Genomic DNA, 18608 nt, shown 5'->3' on the forward strand with positions numbered 1-18608 from the left:
CATTTATTTATCCTTCAAGTATGGCTTAAGCTCCTACATTAAGTCCCAGAGATAGGTCTGCGCAGATGCATGAAGAACATTTCAAAGCTACATTATCATAATCCTTACTCTTTGACATATAATGACTAAGGTTTATAAGTTTGTTTCAGTAAACCAAGATGCGGTACTCTTCCAGCTAGTAACACTTTTAAATGTGACTGTGTTTTCGCAATTATTTACGACAATGCTAGAGATCCTTTTATCCCCTGGCTCTCTTAGCTGGGGGAGAGGGCTTCTGTGTATTTTTTCGGCATTCGTTGTTGGACTTAGTGGCGTCGTTCCGCTTCTATTTCTCCCACTAGATAGCATTTGTTCTAAGAAAGGTAACTTTATTACCATCACTTCTTCCAAAACCAGATGTCATTTCTCTCAATAGGTGGCTTAGTTATGCTACTGGAAGTCTTCTTGGTGAAGTTTTTATCCATCTTCTGCCAGAATCCTGGATTAACAGTAAATGTGGCTAAATGTTAACGTCACAAACCAACAATATTGTTGGCTATTTACCATTCCTAGGTGACATCGACGCATTTCAGATCCCTGGACTTTGGATACTTGGGGGACTTTTGCTGTTTTTTATTATCGAAAAGTTATGTATCCATGATTCTGCTGAAAAAGAGGTACGTCTTTCACTACACATATAGTGAAGTACTTGAGCTTATCAGTGTAAACCTATTTGCTCCCTTGATCCAGCTTGTATTTTGCCGTAATTTTGTCTACTTATTAAAAATTGTGTTCTTATAGTACAGTTTCAGATGGTGTGTTTGATTTTTGTCTTAAGTGAAATCAAGACTGGTTTTCTTAAGACATAATATTCGTCCTGGGGTTAGTTTTGACATTGACCTCTTACTTGTAACGGCTTTCTATGTGATTTTAACCGGTCTATCATGAATTTTAAGGGATCTAATATTGGTACCAACTTCACTTCATTAGCATGTAGGTAGATGTTGGTGGAGGTCATAGTCTTAAAGCAAAGATCAGTACCGAAAATTGGACTTCGTTAAAAATTAAATAGACCCTTACATTTTGATCGAGACAATGTTTAGATGTATTTGTACCCAGTAAATTTTCCATGTGAACGTACATCCCTTTCAGTCATCACTTCAAAACCGACAGTATTTGAATACATAAACCGTATTCAAGTTTGCCCATCTCCTTGTCCATAGTTCTGAATTCGACTACCTTCCTCATCACACAGCTGTAAAAATAAATATAATATTTGAGGAAACTTAATGATCAAACCCTGTATTCGTTTCATGTCGTCTGTGGTTGTGAAAGTCTGATACAACCCCAGACGTTTGATTATGATATGTGATGACATAACACAATTATTTAACTTTTCTTACTTAGTATAAACTACTATCTCCCTATGAGTCAAACAATTTTACACATAAATTGTAATTGAACCTCAGTAAAGACGATCTACAAAACTGCTCGTACCATTAAGAAAACCAAGCTAACTGTTGGTCGTTATTAGTTGTTACTATCTAACACCAAATGTCACCAAGATATTCCACTGAACACCGTCAAAGACTATACTAAGAGCGGGTTTACGGATACACTATTCCCGTGTAAGCGAAATTATATCGAAAAAATACAAACCAGTGGTCAGCTCTCATTTCATACAAATAGAACAACGAATGATACTAAGTAGAACCAACCCGTCAAATGCGTTCTAACTGGTTACCGATTGGGCATAACAATGGCGTTCCAGAGGTTTCTGCTATACTAGTTGTCTTGACCTGCATTTGTTGGTATGTATGGCATAGAAGTGTTAGGTCATCTGCGAAATCCAAATCGTCTAGCTGCATGAAAGCTGTCCATTGTATTTCGTGCTTCCCCTCATGTGGTCTTTGTGATCCAGTACGTAGGTAAGTAGTTACGATTTTTAAACTCTTTAGGTTACTTCTTGACCTCGGTTATAAATTAGACAGAAGGAAACACATTCAGCATATAAATCTGTTTTCTCAAGCTTTTTGTTAATGGTGTTTGTTATCACTGGTTTCAGAATAATTAACGCGTTATAAAGCCTTAGTTAAATTAGTCGACTATCACACATGGAATATGTAGTAGATAATAATTTTCCAAATTTCTCTTGTTTATAACTCAGTAAACCATGGTTTTCCGTTCACAAAAAGTTTATTCTGATTAATTTTTTCAGAATATTTCTAAACAGGGTTTAACGACTGGTAATTTGAGCCACAGTAGCCACGGCTACATGTCATTAGTTTTCAGGTTTTTGGGTATTCTGATCCCTGCTTTGCGTTATAACTGATATGAATACCAATATCTTCTGGGTTTTGCCTATTTTTCTACTATTATCGAACCATGTTTGTGGTCTTTTACAGATAATGGCATGGCCTTTTATCTGAGATCTTGGTTGAAGTTATTTTTCGTGTTTGTCCTAGCTTCTCTGTCACCTGATTTCATGAGACTATTACCCCCAGTTCAACTGATTGATTCAAGATGACTAAATTTTGCATTATTACTTTTTTAGGTCGAAGGTTATCTCAATCTTGCTGCCAATGTAATTGATAATTTTACTCATGGTGTGGCTATTGCTGGAAGTTATCTTGTATCTCTTCGTGTAAGTTGACCTTTACAAATTTTCTAGCTCTCACCTGTGCGTAAAAGTGAGGATGAAAAAAAACTCTTGTTAATTTATGAACGTTTTTGGTACGTTTAAGCTCCGAACGTCTTTAACTTCTTGATCCAGCGTTAATGTATACCTTTAAATATTCCTTAAAAATAACTTTCCTTTCTGTCTTTTATTACGACCAAGGTAGGCCATGAAACGTATGTTTGCATTTAAATGATACAACGATTGTCTTTGTGTTTTTGATCTAGATAAGGGATAGTATGGCTTCAGAGTTCATCTTTACTAGTCTGCAATTTTTTTATAAATTGTGTTGTTGCTGGATCAATGAGTAATGAAATAATTGTTGCAAATGTGCAGTATATCATTTTAAACCCAGTTAATTACAATCAGTGGTAGGATTTTAATTTTTTGCTTACCTGTTATATGACAACACAGTATATGACAATGGCTACTCCTGGTTTCGTCTCTATTTCATCTTTCTAATATGAGTTATTCAAGTATTCCATCCATATTTATCCAATATGGGTATCACGATTGGGCATCAAAACTCTCACAGAAATATAAAAGCTTTTAATTAAACAGTTGTGATAACAAAAAGTTGGCCACAGGTAAATGTAGTATATTTAAAGCAGAGATGGATGATGTCTATCAGTTGAATCAAGATTATTTATTATTATTTATCTGAAAACAAACCTATTGGTACAGACGGGCATTAAATACATATGCGCCACACAATAACAATGAGAATGTGTAGATATAGAGAATGTAAAGTGCATATAAGAAAAAGGAGGGCAATAACGAACATAAATTAGTATATGGAAGTGAATTAATAATAATCGGAGAAGCAGTTCAGTTAGCGAAAGTACGACCGGAAAGAATTCTTCCAGTTAAAGAAGTTTCAATTGTATGAAGAAAGCAAAATAAAATTAATACACGATAGCCACTGGCTTATATTCTGAGTCATATCTGATAACGTCTCAAGCCACTGTGTTGCACCATCTCCAGGACCTCAACAAGAGAGTCATGAAAGTCCAAAACAGAAGTCAGTCCTATACAGCCTTCTTTCATACTACGACACCATGTCATACACTGGCTTCCTCTCCGCTTTTTCCAACCAGTCCTAGCGTCGGCAAATAATGCACTACGTGCTATTCTCTGAGACAGCATTCGTAGAACATGTCCAAGCCACCGAAATCGATGTTTCAAGATAGTGAAACTAACTGGATTATAGTCGCTCTGCCCAAACACACGATGCCGAACCTCCACATTACTAACATGGTGTTGACACTGGATGTCAGCAATCGTTTGGAGACAACGATGGTCAAACACAGAGAGTCGCTTAACACATTCAACTCGGAGAGGCCCTGTTTCACAAGCATATAACAAAACTACTCTCACCGAAGCGTTGTAGACCCGACCTTTTTCAGCCAGACTAAAATCGCGAAGGCGACAAAGATGGTCCAAATTGGCATGAGCCGCATAAGCCGGCTTTCACTAGACATGGATTGATCTCATCACTTATGCCGCCACCAGCACTTATGCAGCCACTCACTTAGATACACGAACTTCTCTTCTACTTCTACCTGCTCACTACCCAGGATGAGAGCAGGATCAGGGTCCAGTCAGTCTTGTACAAGTACTTTGAACTTGGAAGGTGCAAAGCACATACCATACCTATGGACACTAACCGCCAACTGATTAAGTGCGGATTGCATGGATTGGGTATCATCGCACAGTAAAACAATATCATCCACATACTCAAATTCGTGAAGTCTTTCTCCAGGTAACAGATCAACACTGCCATCGCCTACATCCATCAGAGCCGTTTCTAAAACATCATCGATGGCAAATTTGAATAGGAATTGTGAGATTAGGCAACCCCACCTAAACCCACTACTTGAATGAAACAATGGAGAGAGATGGTTGTATCACCCAACTCTTGTTTGTATATAAGGCCTTCAAGGTGTTAATAAACTTCTCAGGCATACTCTTCTCCGATAGAAAATGCCAGAGAAAAGTCATGTCCAACGAATTGAAGGCGGCCCTTATGTCAATAAGTACAACGATTGTTGGCGTGTAATAAGTATGGTGGTGTTCTAACACTTGTCGGAGGGTGAAGATATGATCAATACATCCTCGACCAGAACGGAAACCAGTCTGCTCTCTGTGAGTTAGTCTTTTTTGGGCTTTGAACTACCTGTGATGTATGGCGGAAGCTAACAGTTTGGACGTAATCGGAAGTAGACTTATTCCCCGATACTTATTACAGAAACGACGTGAAGCCTTTTAAAGATAGGGACGACTATCGACTTTTTCATCCCATGATGTTAGAACACTTTCTAATTGTTAGACCTTTGTAAACAACTCAGTCAGTTCCGTAACCCGAAAGTCACCACTATCTTTAAAGAGGGCCGGAGGTAATTCATCTAAGCCTTGTGATTCGTGACTCTTCAAGAGTTGGAGTTCATTGCGGACTTTCGCCTCGTTGGGTGAATCAGTCGCCACAGGCCATGGAGGGCAGGATAGTTTAATCGATGTTACCGGGGCAGCAGACCAGTTGAACTGCTCCTCGAAAAACTCTACTCATTGTCCAGGACGTCGATAGATGTTAGTGATTGGCATCCCGTCACCTTCACAGAATGTTTTGCTCACATCAAACTTCTTGCTGCCAGTGGTTCGGATGAGTTGAAAGAGCTCCCAGCAGTTACCAAATGCAGCTGCTGCCTCCAACTCATTGGCACACTCCGACCACCAGGCTTCTTGGTCCTTACGCAAGCTTTGCCCGATTTCATTACGTAACAGTCGTCGTTCGTAGTCAAACTCACGGTCATCTGAAGTAGACCCACCGGCTTCAATGAGTTATAAGGAGCCTGAAGAAATCCAGTGCTTATAAGCGGGATGTTTCATGAAGCCGCAAGTAACTTTACTCGCCATTTTTATGGCGTCATGCAACTGCAACCAATGTTCATCTATACTTTTCGATGGGATGGTAGCTAGCCTTGAACCTAGTTCGGTTTGATATTTAGTTGCAACAGAAGCTGTGACCAATTTACTGACATCGATCAGTTGAGGACGATGAATTTGTTGCCCACTGAAAAGTAAGGAAAGATTAGCGCAAACAAGGGATCAGTGTTCAGATAGGTACTCCAAAAGGAGCCTCAGCCTTGTATACAACCACACCAGTGGTAGCTGATCGCGTTTCTCACTGTGACGGAAATTTCTAATCTAACAACACATGACCATCTGTTAATTTGGGTCCGTTCGATCAGTGCTGTTTCACTCTAGCGCTTAGTGCAACACCAAAGCCAACAAAACCAGACGATGTCACAGGGTCCTCGGATAAACGCACGTAAAATGAGCCTTTCGAAGCGACAGATGAAGGGCGAATTTGTAATGCTTCACTAGAGTCTTGAATGCAGGTCTCGGATAGACAACAGACATCGATATTAAAACTTTCTAAATACATTACCAACCCTAGCTGATGTCCTATCTGCAATAAAGTGCGAACGTTGAAGGGAGCTGGTTTGAATGGTATACCTTGTTTCGGAAAGACTGTTTCAGTTTTCGTATTCGGTAGTGGGATTCAATTTTCGACCAGTCAGTGACTGGAGACCATTTAGATGGGACAGGGTTTCCACTAAAGGCGATCTGCTGTGTAAGTTGAAAAAATAAGAATACACAAAGTGCGAATCGAAGAGAGTACATGGGTGAGTTAGTATATTAAAAAAAATCAAAATGGATGTGAACTGTCCAAATTTTAATTGAAGCAAGAATATAATTTCCAGTAGTATTTGTCATTTGGTTTGTGTGTGGGCTGTGATACTTCTCGGTTGCCCAAACCGAAGCAGGTAGTTTTCTTGGAAGGCCTAGAGGTCTGGTCCACAAGGCAGTGGAAAATCGTTAGGAAACATAGTCCTATAGTAGCTGGTGACTAACAATTGGTTCATACGCCGTTTGTCTCTTCAGGATCCTGGAGCCCATGTGCACCGTTGGTTTGGGATCAGGGCTTTACAATAATCCTAGGCGGACCCTCCATTTTCACCAGCCCGGTTAAAGCACTGGACATTCTCTTTTCGTTCTCCCAATTTCGTAAACAACAGTAACACCGCGAACAGGCAGTGAGTAGGACTTCCCTGTCAGTGGCTGGATATGCGTGGCCATGTGAGAACATTTTGAGAGGGAAAGTGAACTCTCGCCACCCTTGACTGCACCAGGGCATTCGGGGCCAGAACGTACGTTTCATCTTATTTGTGACCCATCAACTGGATGCACAGTTGGATTCAAACAACCAATACAAAAATGAATTGAAGTATATTTAACTTACTATCATTTCAATTCACTTGGTATTGTTTGTTTGGATCTTCCCATCGATGTGTTTCGGACTGCAACTGGTCAGTCTCTAATTGGCATATGTGCATACTGTGCGTATTGCCTCGATATACCTTAATTCACAAGCATGGTAAGCAGAGATCATTTCACTTTTTTCCGTTTTAATGTATAAGAGTTTCTGAAATATTTCCAAATCATATGTGTATATATTTACTTAGTAAATTTCATCAGTTCAGATAAATGATAGTATTTTATTCTAACTGTCTCAGTTAGGGATTTTGACGACTACCTGCATATTAGTACATGAAGTTCCTCATGAAATGGCTGATTTTGTAATTTTACTCCGAAGTGGGTTCAGTCGGTGGGAAGCTGCCAAAGCTCAAGTAAGTCAAGATTTTCGACAACTTTTATGTGTCGTTCAAATACAAATTTCTTATGGTTTCTCATTCGAGTTAATTATCAGTTATTCCAACTGGCTTCTGTTTGTCACGTAATTCGTTGTTGACTAACGAATAGACTCTCACTCACTACAAGACAAAGGATTAGTTCTAGTTGTTTCGACTCTTCCTAACAGTGAAGTAAATAATATTGCTTACAAAAGAAAATGAATTATTAAAATGAAATGGGAACTTATTGGGCTCTTATAATAAAAGCGAAAGAGTAATTGACATACGTCATAAAAACTGAATGAGAACTTTAGGATTTCACAAAACTTTAATAACTGGTTATTTTATGTGAGCACTTCAAAGTTCCACTCTATTGATATTATATTCGAAATATCCTTACACTACGTAACCAACATCTTCACAGTTGTCCAATATCAGATCAAAATATTTAGGTAGAACTAACAGAATCACTATTCCAAAATTTTAATGTAATTGTAAAACCTTTCAAAATTGTTCTTTATAATATTAAATGAATACAATTTATTATTAACTCTTAAGATTATGATCATGTTTGTTTTCAATCAAACGATTCAGAGACTAGTTCAACCCTCGGTTACTTGTAAAGATTGTCCAATTCAGTTCTAGCTTACCTTTTGGAATGAATTCAAGATACTCACAATTTTAATCATTAACATTCAGAGGTGTTTAAGGACTTTATTGCAATCTTATTACTGCTGTGCTATACTCCAGGCTTCCTAAAAGGTAACTACAGTTAACTCAAAACAATTATGCGGATCATCTATTTTCAGTTACCTTACCCAAAACCGTTTTTCAACATAAGGAGTGAGTAAGAAAAACAAATAGTAATCAAGTAATAGGATGGCTAAAGAGAAAGCTAAATTTTTTCCATTCAAGTGACATCATCTGACCATTTATGACCTATTACATATGGTCACAGACACCATGCAACTAATTGCTTTAAAATATGTCCAGTTATGTTTCAAGTCAAGCTCAATCGGGATCTTGTTGCAGTTTTTTTTCTATACTGTTGAAACAATGAAGTGTATTTTTTAATATGATACTGGACAAATATTGTCTTAACCCACATATTGCCACCCGCAGTTAAACAAAATGTAAAACCATGAAGCATCTTCCTTTTTCGTTATATTTGAGTCCATGAAATTTATCCTGTTTTGAACTTCATGCCAGCGTGTGGATTTTAAATCTGGATGAACTAAACTGATGTACTCAATTAACTGACCAGCATGATCTCTGTTATTACACATGATGAAATCTTCATTATACATAGAGCTAAACTAAATTGACTGATACTATGAGTAAATTTGATCATTCAGATGTTTATGTCAGTTTATAAACACAGCATAGCACAGTGAGAAAAATGGTAGTTTAGTATACCCAAAATATTTGTATTACCTTATTCAAGTTATGTATTTTAACTCTCAGGTTCTCATAATCATTTCATGTACCACAGCCAGCGCCAACTCTAAATAGAAGTGGTCTTTTTAAAATTTTTCCTAAGATGCTAGATCAGTTACTTCTGATGCTCTAAATTGTGATACATGATTCGACTCAAAAATACAGGCCTACCTATATCCATGTTAATCTGAAGTAATCTTTGTGTTAATTGTAAGTTTTGAATTTAAGTGTTTATCGGTATTTTCAGGATTATGTATGTTAGATCAGTATAGCTAGTTGATTAACCGAATTAAACGTGAAGGGTTATTTTAATCCTTCAATAAATAATTCCTGTCATTATTTTCTTTCTTGACAAAAATGTATCTGTGGCTCATTGGCTTAAGGAGTTTACACAATTGTGTTACACATTTGAACTACGCTACACTTAGTTTATTATAGGTAGTCGTTAATTTCTCCAATCCCTCCACACAAAAAGTGTTTCAAGATTTGAGTACAAAAACATATGGGTCGCTATATAGTTTTAGTAGCTTATTCTTTAAAAAAAACTAACTTGCTAATAAATACTTTATAAACTAACGTTTTTTGTTTCAGTTAGCTACAGCATCTGGATCCACTTTGGGCGCCATCCTAACACTTTGTGCTAATGCTTCAGTAACCGGTAAGTAATAATGCAACCAGAAAAATTCACTAAATTGTAATTATTTTTTTTAACTTATCTTGACTCCCAGAGATAGTCTGGAAGTAATCTGTAATTCCTCTACACCATTTACAATTTATGATACTTTTATACTTCATTTATTCAATAACTGCTCCACGACGAAAATTCATCAAAATGATATAATCAACAGATTCTGACCCCCAACGTTTTTTATGACTCGTTTTCTGACATTCTGAATATTTTGTCTGTCAAGATTTCGTTGAGCTTACTTGTTTGTAATTTTGACTCACTGAGAAAATAAATGAATGATAACATAGGAAAGCGAATATAATTTTCTATTTTTAGTCTACTTAAAGAGTTATCATTTTGACTTTAACTATTGATGAAGAACTGTCTTCTCCAACTTTTCATATCTTTTAGTTGAGACTATTTACTAGTTTGATAATGACTAATTATTAATTCACTGCCAAATGTTTAGTAGTCTACTTGTAAATATTCAGTGAATATTTCACTTTTTAATACAATCACATTTTACGAATCATATAGTTTAGAATTCTAATTAAGGATACATTATTAATTATTAGTCTATATGTTTGAATTTTATCCATTAGATTACAACTTAGGCCTTTCTCATCTATTCCAGTCTGAAGAGCTGACAAATATCACTGGTGTTCACATTAATTGGTTTAACTCAGTATCTTGCGAACTACAAAACATCTAAACGAAATAGTCTATACAATTGAATATGTAACTAAATTATGATATTCACAGACAACATTGTAGTGAACAAGAACACGGGTGGGGGCAATCGAATGTATTTGAGCGCAAATTACAGACTATCTCACTAAATTCTGATGACTATACAGTAAATAGTTAATTTGTAAAACAACGATCAATTGTCTCAATCTCAACTGTTTCTTCTGCAAATATCAGTCCGTCTTCTCTGATTTTATTGTTCATGCATTTTCGTACCGATTGCGCTTCGTTCCCATTCTTTCCTTATCGATCTTCTGCCAAAATACATTCTATGTCTGACCATCACCATATGTTACTTGCCCCCAAATGCCCTGGTACGACCGAGAGTGGGGAGAGTCCGCTCTCCCTCTCGAAATGCTCTCACATGGCCACGCATATATAGCCTCTTCCAGGGAAGTCCTACTCACTGCCTTCTCGTGGTGTTACTGTTTACGAAATTCAGAGGACGAAAAGTGAATGTTCGGCGCTTTAACCGGGTTGTTGGACACGGAGGGTTCACCCAGGGGAGTTGGAAAACCCTGATTCCAAACCAATGGTGCACATGGGCTCCTGAATCCTGAGTGAACAAATGGCGTATGAACCAATCGTTGGTCACCGGCTACCATGGGACGGCATCTCCTTACGATGCTCCACTGCCTTGTGGACTAGACCTTCAGGTCAAAGGCTGCAGGTGTGGCCCCCTAAGAAAACCACGTGCTTCAGTCTGGGCACCTGGGCAGTATCACAGCCCTCACACAAATCAAATGAGATTTGTGAGGCGCATATGTATCTGGTGCTTCCTTGTACCAATATTTATGTGTTTAAATAAATAAATAATATACTACTTATGTAGATACAAGTAGACCACGCCACATCCGAATTCTAAAAATCAAGACATTTCAGTGTCATTACATTTACTGAGCTCGATAGTTCAATCGTAAAGTTTTCATTGTTTTATTAGAAAGTATCAACTTAAAAAGATATGTTTATGTTGATAACATTGTGAAGTGATGAAAACGAGAACTTCATGATTGCACTACTTTGCTCAAATATTAAAAATCACCAGAAACTTCGTACCAACTTTTTTTACCAACTAGAGATCAAATAGTGTAATACAACATAAATTAAATCAATTATTCCTAATAATTCCTCCCTTCTCTTAGTCTATTCTGGACAATGAGAAAAACTTTCTGTTATATCGAGTGCAGTGTGTGCGTGCCCTGTTTGATATATGAACGTGCTGATCCCCGCCAATCAGAGAGGAGCGAATTATCGATCAGAGCTATGATACACAAAAGCCGTACGAGCAGTCTTGAGTACTTATCAGTCCTGCTTTCTGCCTAGCCCAGCCAGTTTAGTCCAGAACCGACTCTGTGGTATGAATCATAATATTTCAACCATACTGGGTTTATATACCAAACAAACTGACCACATCGTACCAATAAAATAGAAAATAACATCTGTACAAGGTTTAGCCAAAAGTGGCTTTGAAGAGGGGGAACAGTAATTAATGAACTAGGGATAACTCAAGAACGGCAAATCGTATAATTATAATCTATAGGTCAAAATAAAGCTTATGATAAGAGGAACACGAATATGAATAGTTTAGTTACTTAGCAATTATATAATAGGAAATATACGTATCATATTGGTCCATAAATAGTCCTCAGAGTTAGCATTCATAAATCTCCCCACAAGATATAACACTTTCTGTTTAAATTGCATTTGAAGAAAGCTACCTTAAGATATGTAATATACATGTACAGTAAATTTGTTTGATAAATTTTTTATATAAATTGAATGAATTCAATGTAACGTTTTATTTGAAATTTCTCAATTCCAATCTATATTATATAAACAATATACATCTATTTATGATAAATGAATGAAATATCCAGTTTTTATGATTGTTATTGTTAATAATAGTAATGCTAGACTTGATTATTGTTACATATTACATACATAAATGAAATAATCTATAAAGTATATAAAGACCATATTCTATAGGTTATTAATATACGTACACGCATATATACCAGTTACAATAATAATAATAACAGCCAAAATTAAGTATCCTTTTTAGATCGTTGACTGTGATTAGCTTAATGATACTTGAGTATGCTAAATAAACTGTTGTTGTATTTAATGTTTATATTTATGTTGTGTATGATAGAAAAAATAATATTATTTTATAGTTTTTATGTAAATTTAACTATTTATTATAAGTACGGTTTCAAGCAAAGTTGGATGTTGACTAATAATGGTATCCAAAATGCATATTTCGTTTTATTATGGGTTCGTCAGCTAGAGGTACCTGTCACGTTCCAGTATTGATGTTCACACAGGGACTCGTACCCATTATCTTTCGCTTCCAACGAACAACGTCTTATGTACTTAGTTACCGAGTTTAGATAGTCACTAGCTTGTTCAACGAGTAATCATTTTAACTTAATTTGTATTGGTTGTTCGAATCTTCTCATAAATGTTATGGAGTGCAATTGATCAGTCTTGATCATACTTAATGACAATATCGTTGCAATCCGTAGAGGATGCACATATCCTAAACGAGACCGATCTATTACAATCCATAACATCAATGGGATTATTCAAATAACTGATATAAACAAATTGTGAATTCAATTATTTTTGAAAGTTGTATTTAAAATGATCTCAGCTATTGAAGTCGTAATAACTTCAACATATCGTCCAGCAAACTTGTCTGAACTTCTTCAGGGTAATAATCGAACTATTCGTTCAAAGTATGATGAATATTCGGACTTTATATATATATTAGTGTAACTGTATGGAACTTAAAAATATTGATATTGCATCACAGAAAATTGCAGTGAATTATCATTAATTCTGTATTTTTATCCTGAGAACTTAATAAAGTGACACGCAGACATATTAAAGAAGAACCTGGCACAAATAATGCCCATGTTCAAGATATAATAAATCTGAGGTACCTAAAACTCCCATACACAATTGAAGCAAATATCCTTGTGCAAAAAGTAACCACCAATTAAGATTATTTATATATATTATTACAGTTTAAATGAAAAAATAACTATGATTTATTTTAATTCATTTTCGTATTAGTTGTTTGAATCTTTCCATTGGTGTTTTGGATTGCCAAAGATACATTTTATTTATCGAAAGGTATATTTTATTGTTTAAGTAAACTAGGAAACAAAGATTCCACAGGTCCCTTATTGAGTTTGATTTCGAAACATAACTGGAGTCAACTCAAAGCAATTAGTAGCATGATCTCTTTGACCAAATATAATAGGTCATAATTGGTTAGATGATATCACTCTGATGGAAAAATCTAGCTTTCTCCTACGCCATCTCATTATTTGACTTCTCTTTGTCTTTTTCACTCACTCCGAGGTAATAAACAACAATGTCTGTAGTGATCATATAAATTCTGTACGTAAAATGTTCTCAAATCACCGAAACCAGTGTTTTGAAGTACTTTCACCGAATAAATATTGATTCCGATAAGCTGAAACACTTTTTGTTGTACCTTAGAACTATTTCCCCGATGTAGTGTCCAGATTAGGCGATCTCTTATGGGACAACTACATCTGAACATCTACAGTTTTGAAAGTATAGATTTCACATTCACTTGAAAGCACCTCCTGCACAACATTTTTGTAACCTAGCTAACATAGTGATAATACTACAGATTAACACAACTCTTTCAGATTTATAGTACAAAGAATTTTATTTCACTAGTCATACCATCACAATTACCTATTTTCAACGACTTCTTCAAAAATGCCCACAGGTTCCGAATACTATTAATCTTGTCGTAATTTGACCAACCAATTGTAGTACTGATATCAAGCAGAATAAGTGCTATTTAATTTGCTTATTTGTCATTTCATATTTTAATGAAGTTTTCCGGATACTTTAGGTTGAAAAGTCCCTTTCATTGTCACAGGTTTCAGATTTTTTTAGACAATTCAACTAACTAACGCGTCCTTATCCGATCTCTGCTTGTTCTTTATACATTTATATAAGCGTGATGTTGTTACTTTTGCTAACCAAATGAATTTCTCTCTAATATATATTCATGAAGCATCAGAAAATGCTTAGTTTATTAGCTTTTTACAATATTTCAACATTAATAATAAAATATAATAACTTTATTTGTGTTTAGCAACTAAATCATCCTAAATAGTACAGGTTTCCGTGTATAATTTTTAGAAGTGTCATAGCATCTAGGTTTCATTATTGTTGGTGATCATCATAAATACTTGTGTAGATTAGGTTTCTACCTGCACAGCGAAAACATAGCAGTATATTAATTGTTGAGCTACCTTTTATACTTCTGCCATTGTACTCAAATTTATTTTATATACATCAGTAAGCTTATTAAAAATACTAAAAACTATAAACATTATCTACATCTGATAACTGAGACAAATAATTCAAAAGTTGAAAAAAGGTTTCTTTATTTTCCCCTTATTTCTATCCTAATTTGTACTTTTCCGATATATTCCATATGTACTGTACGTTAGTGATACTGATGCGAAACGCTGAACCACGGTTGCTTAGTTCATGTCTATGATCCAACATACTGGCTATATAATATAAACCAACTGTTTATCTGCTTATACCTCAGTCTATTTATTTCTTTAAAATTTTACATAATGTGATTTTCTACAACCTTATAGGTTGTACAACGAAATGGATACTTCCTTTTACTGCCGGTGGTTTTCTATACATTGCATTGGTTTCTCTTCTACCTGATATTTTAAAAGAATTATCATTTAAGTAAGTTATAGAAACTTTATAATTTGTTATAAAATGTTAAATTTTGCATATTTTCAAATAATGTTTATATGCACCATTCTCTTTTTAATAAGATTGTTTCTAAGTTACACTTATGAAGACACATCATGCTGTACTAGTCGAAAATTATATTCTCATGATAATTCATTAGTTCTTGAGTTACACTGTAGATGCATCTAATGAAAAGTTGTTGCTAAACTTTTTTTTTCCTATGTTTAAACATTCCAGGTTTAATCTATAAATAAAACTTAAAGAATTTTAGCTTATAATTACAGGAATTTGAATAACGCAGCTATAATCAACTCTTCTTTAATTGCTATGTCAACCAATTTAAACACATATTCCTTTTTATAAACTTAACTAAGATAAAATATTTACTAAATAGTTTGATATTTCTTAATTCAATGGTTTATCTCACTAATACGTTTACAAACTTTGAATAGTTAAATTATTATTATCAAAAGGGGGTTTTGTGGAGATTTTAGTAATTTTATATAGTTGAGATCATGAGTCAATTGAAGCTAGACCACTATGGAAAAACCTGGAAGCACTGGACGGCCGTTTCGTCTTATTGTGGGACTCCTGAGCAGTGCACATCCACAATCTCGCCTCTGGGTTCGAATCTCGCAAGGCGGGATCGTGGATGCGCACTGCTCAGGAGTCCCACGATAAGACGAAACGGCCGTCCAGTGCTTCCAGGTTTTCCATAGTGGTCTAGCTTCAATCGAATCATGATCTTAACTATATAAAATCATTATATGAAGAACTTTTTAGTTATATATATATAATCCATTAATTATACCTTTTGTTATTTTTAGGGAATCAATTATTCATCTAAGTCTTATGTTTTTTGGTTTAACTTCAATGGCAGTTGTCTCATATGCAATGGATTGAATTGATAAATATTTGCGATAATAACCAAAATAACAACCATATTACATAATATGTAAAATTGTAAAGAAAAGACGCTCATCGATAGTTGAAAAAAAGAACACTCAAAAGATTATCGAATTTTTATATCCGGTTATTATATATCCCCTTTCTGATTTCCCACTTTATTTGCCTTCTCTTATTTATCCAACTAATATATATATGTGTAAACATAATATTTCTTATTATTATGATAAGGATGATGATGAGAAATCTAGAGAGGATCTCTATAAAACAAGTATTCACTATCATTTACCCTCTTTTTTCTTGGTTGTTTCACATTTTTTCTCTACTGAGAATTTCCTTCTTTCTTTTTCTATGTATGTAATGCAATCTATGGATTGTTTCATTCAATGATAATGATATACCGTAAATTACATCCATTACTGAATATTGTACAAGTTGTGTTGTATAGTGTAATAAGCTAAACTTGTGTTATTACTATTATTATTATTATTATTATTATTGCCATATGTTCTCTTAATTTCAACCAATACACAGTGAATATCTTTTATTCAATCTTAAATTGACAGTAACTATGTATCATTTAATTAATTATTTTAATAATATTAATTCATATAAAAGTGATTCTATTTTATTATTAATTTTACAAATGGTTGATTAGTAACTGGATGGAGAAATGATTGAGAACTGATTGAGAAAAACTTTTTTTTCTTTTTAGAAAAACAACCTCAGTACTTTTTTCCCAGTTACTCTAATGTTGTTATTATCAATTTATCAGTCTTTATAAAGTGTCAGTGCCTAAAAACTTACCATATTGTTGTTTTAAAATCCAAATATTGATGTTGTTCACTTAGAAATATGTGATTTCGTTATCTTCTTTTCTTGTTGTTGTGTTTGTTCAGACAAGATAAAATAAACACCGCAATCCTTAATGTGTTCAATATGAACATGTGATAAAAGAATTCCCCTTTACCCTTTGTGTAAACAATTTAACTAACTTATTACAGCATTCATATATTTTTGCCTGTTGATTAGCTGTAATTCAGAATTTTAAGAGAAATACTAAAATTTCACTCTTATTCTACGCTTTCTTTGCTTTCCATAAAGTATATCAATTTCTATTTAGTTTAGATTGATTTCTTTGATCCTAATACCTAGAAATATGCTTAAAAGATAAAAATTATATATATTTATATAGTAGTATCCTAATGAGTAGAAAATTGCATTGCTGACGTTTTGTAATTGAATGTAAATTACTTCTTCAAAAAATAAATTTTACTAATTTTCAATATGACGCATTTTTCAAGTACAGATTCAAATATACCTCAACGTGTTTGAAGTTTCATGTTATTATCCAACTGTCTAAACGAAATTAGATGAAACAGGGTTCGAGTCCGAAGAATTATGATTGAAAACTAAGTATGGATTTTTAAAAAATCGACCCAGTTTTATGGAGGGTTTATATTGTCAGAAAACTGACACTTCGTTATAAATAAGCTCATTTATTTTAGAATGAGATTTTAAAAGGATACACTAGATTTCATTAGCATTCTAATCTACTACAAATAACACCTCAGGGAAATATTGATCATCATTTTACACAATAGTAATTTCCGAAATATCAGTAAAATGAGTTTACTGCATAGCGAAGTAGATTAATAGACGGATAGTCAGCATACTTCTTTGATATTTATTATGCCTTTAGTAATATCAAACCAAAAAATCAATGAAATTCAAAGCCTTGAAAAGTTTCTTTTTTTTTTCAATCTTTCTATTAAGGACAAAAATATTGTCCAAAGGTCAACTGTGTTTTCACCTAATACTCTTACATGCATCTTGATATATATTATTACTATTATTGTTTGTATTCTTATTACATATCACCTTTGAACTTTCGAAAAAATAAACACATAGTACAAAGTCTAATCATTGATTTTATATTTGATTTCTCTTATAACCGGTAAGAAAACTAGTATTTCCCTCTATGCTAATATCACGTGTGGCAACTTGGGCCGATACATAATCATGTTGCATCCTAGATTCTCAATAACTAACTATCTAGTTTGTATTTGCAAACATTTTTAGGTTTTATTACTGATTATATCGTATAAACGACTTCCTAATAACTGATTCAGAAAATTTCCTGTTTACCTGTAACTATCTTTCTCACTAATCCCTGGACCTACGTTCACAACTAACTGACTGACTCTCCCAATGAGGATAACATCACTGGAATTCCCGTTTCATTATTTCGAGTGTTAAATAATAGATTTCTAGTATAATTTTGATCACGTAGTGATGTCAACTAGAGAATTGTTTCAAAACCAGGGATAACTTAGTAGATATTTCGCACTAATTTTACATCTCTTAAATGTGCACCATCATTATTCGATACAGAATCGAATGCGGAACTTTCGAGTCTCATAGTAAGCGTAATACTTTTAAATATATTACTGATTATCGTTCAGAATGATCGTACGTCTTTTCAATCGGATACAACCAAGAAAAATTTCTACCAAACAACATTATTTTTTTCAATTTGTTTGCTTTTGTTTTTCGTTCATCATCTTGGTAATTAATGTGATTATAAACACAACTGTATACTAAGGTAACTGTCTAAATCAGCATTTATTTCAATTGTTTATTGAAAGCGTGAGTCAATTGAAGCTAGACCACCAGGGAAAACCTGGAAGCACTGGATGGCCGTTTCGTCCTATTGTGGGAATCCTCAGCA

At 34.4% G+C, this 18608-nt stretch overlaps 1 protein-coding gene across 1 annotated transcript; it reads left to right on the top strand.

Moving 5' to 3' along the window:
• Nucleotides 1-182: 182 nt before the first annotated feature.
• Smp_166790 lies at nt 183-17714 on the top strand (the record flags this gene model as incomplete). The annotated part of the gene is made up of 8 exons (XM_018798874.1): nt 183-362; nt 397-489; nt 553-656; nt 2534-2623; nt 7234-7347; nt 9379-9445; nt 14863-14962; nt 17654-17714. The coding sequence occupies exons 1-8, from the start codon at nt 224-226 to the stop codon at nt 17712-17714; spliced, it is 768 nt and encodes a 255-aa protein (XP_018650720.1). The 5' UTR covers nt 183-223.
• Nucleotides 17715-18608: the final 894 nt, after the last annotated feature.

Source organism: Schistosoma mansoni, chromosome 3, assembly GCF_000237925.1.
Source record: "Schistosoma mansoni strain Puerto Rico chromosome 3, complete genome".
NCBI lineage: Eukaryota > Metazoa > Platyhelminthes > Trematoda > Strigeidida > Schistosomatidae > Schistosoma > Schistosoma mansoni.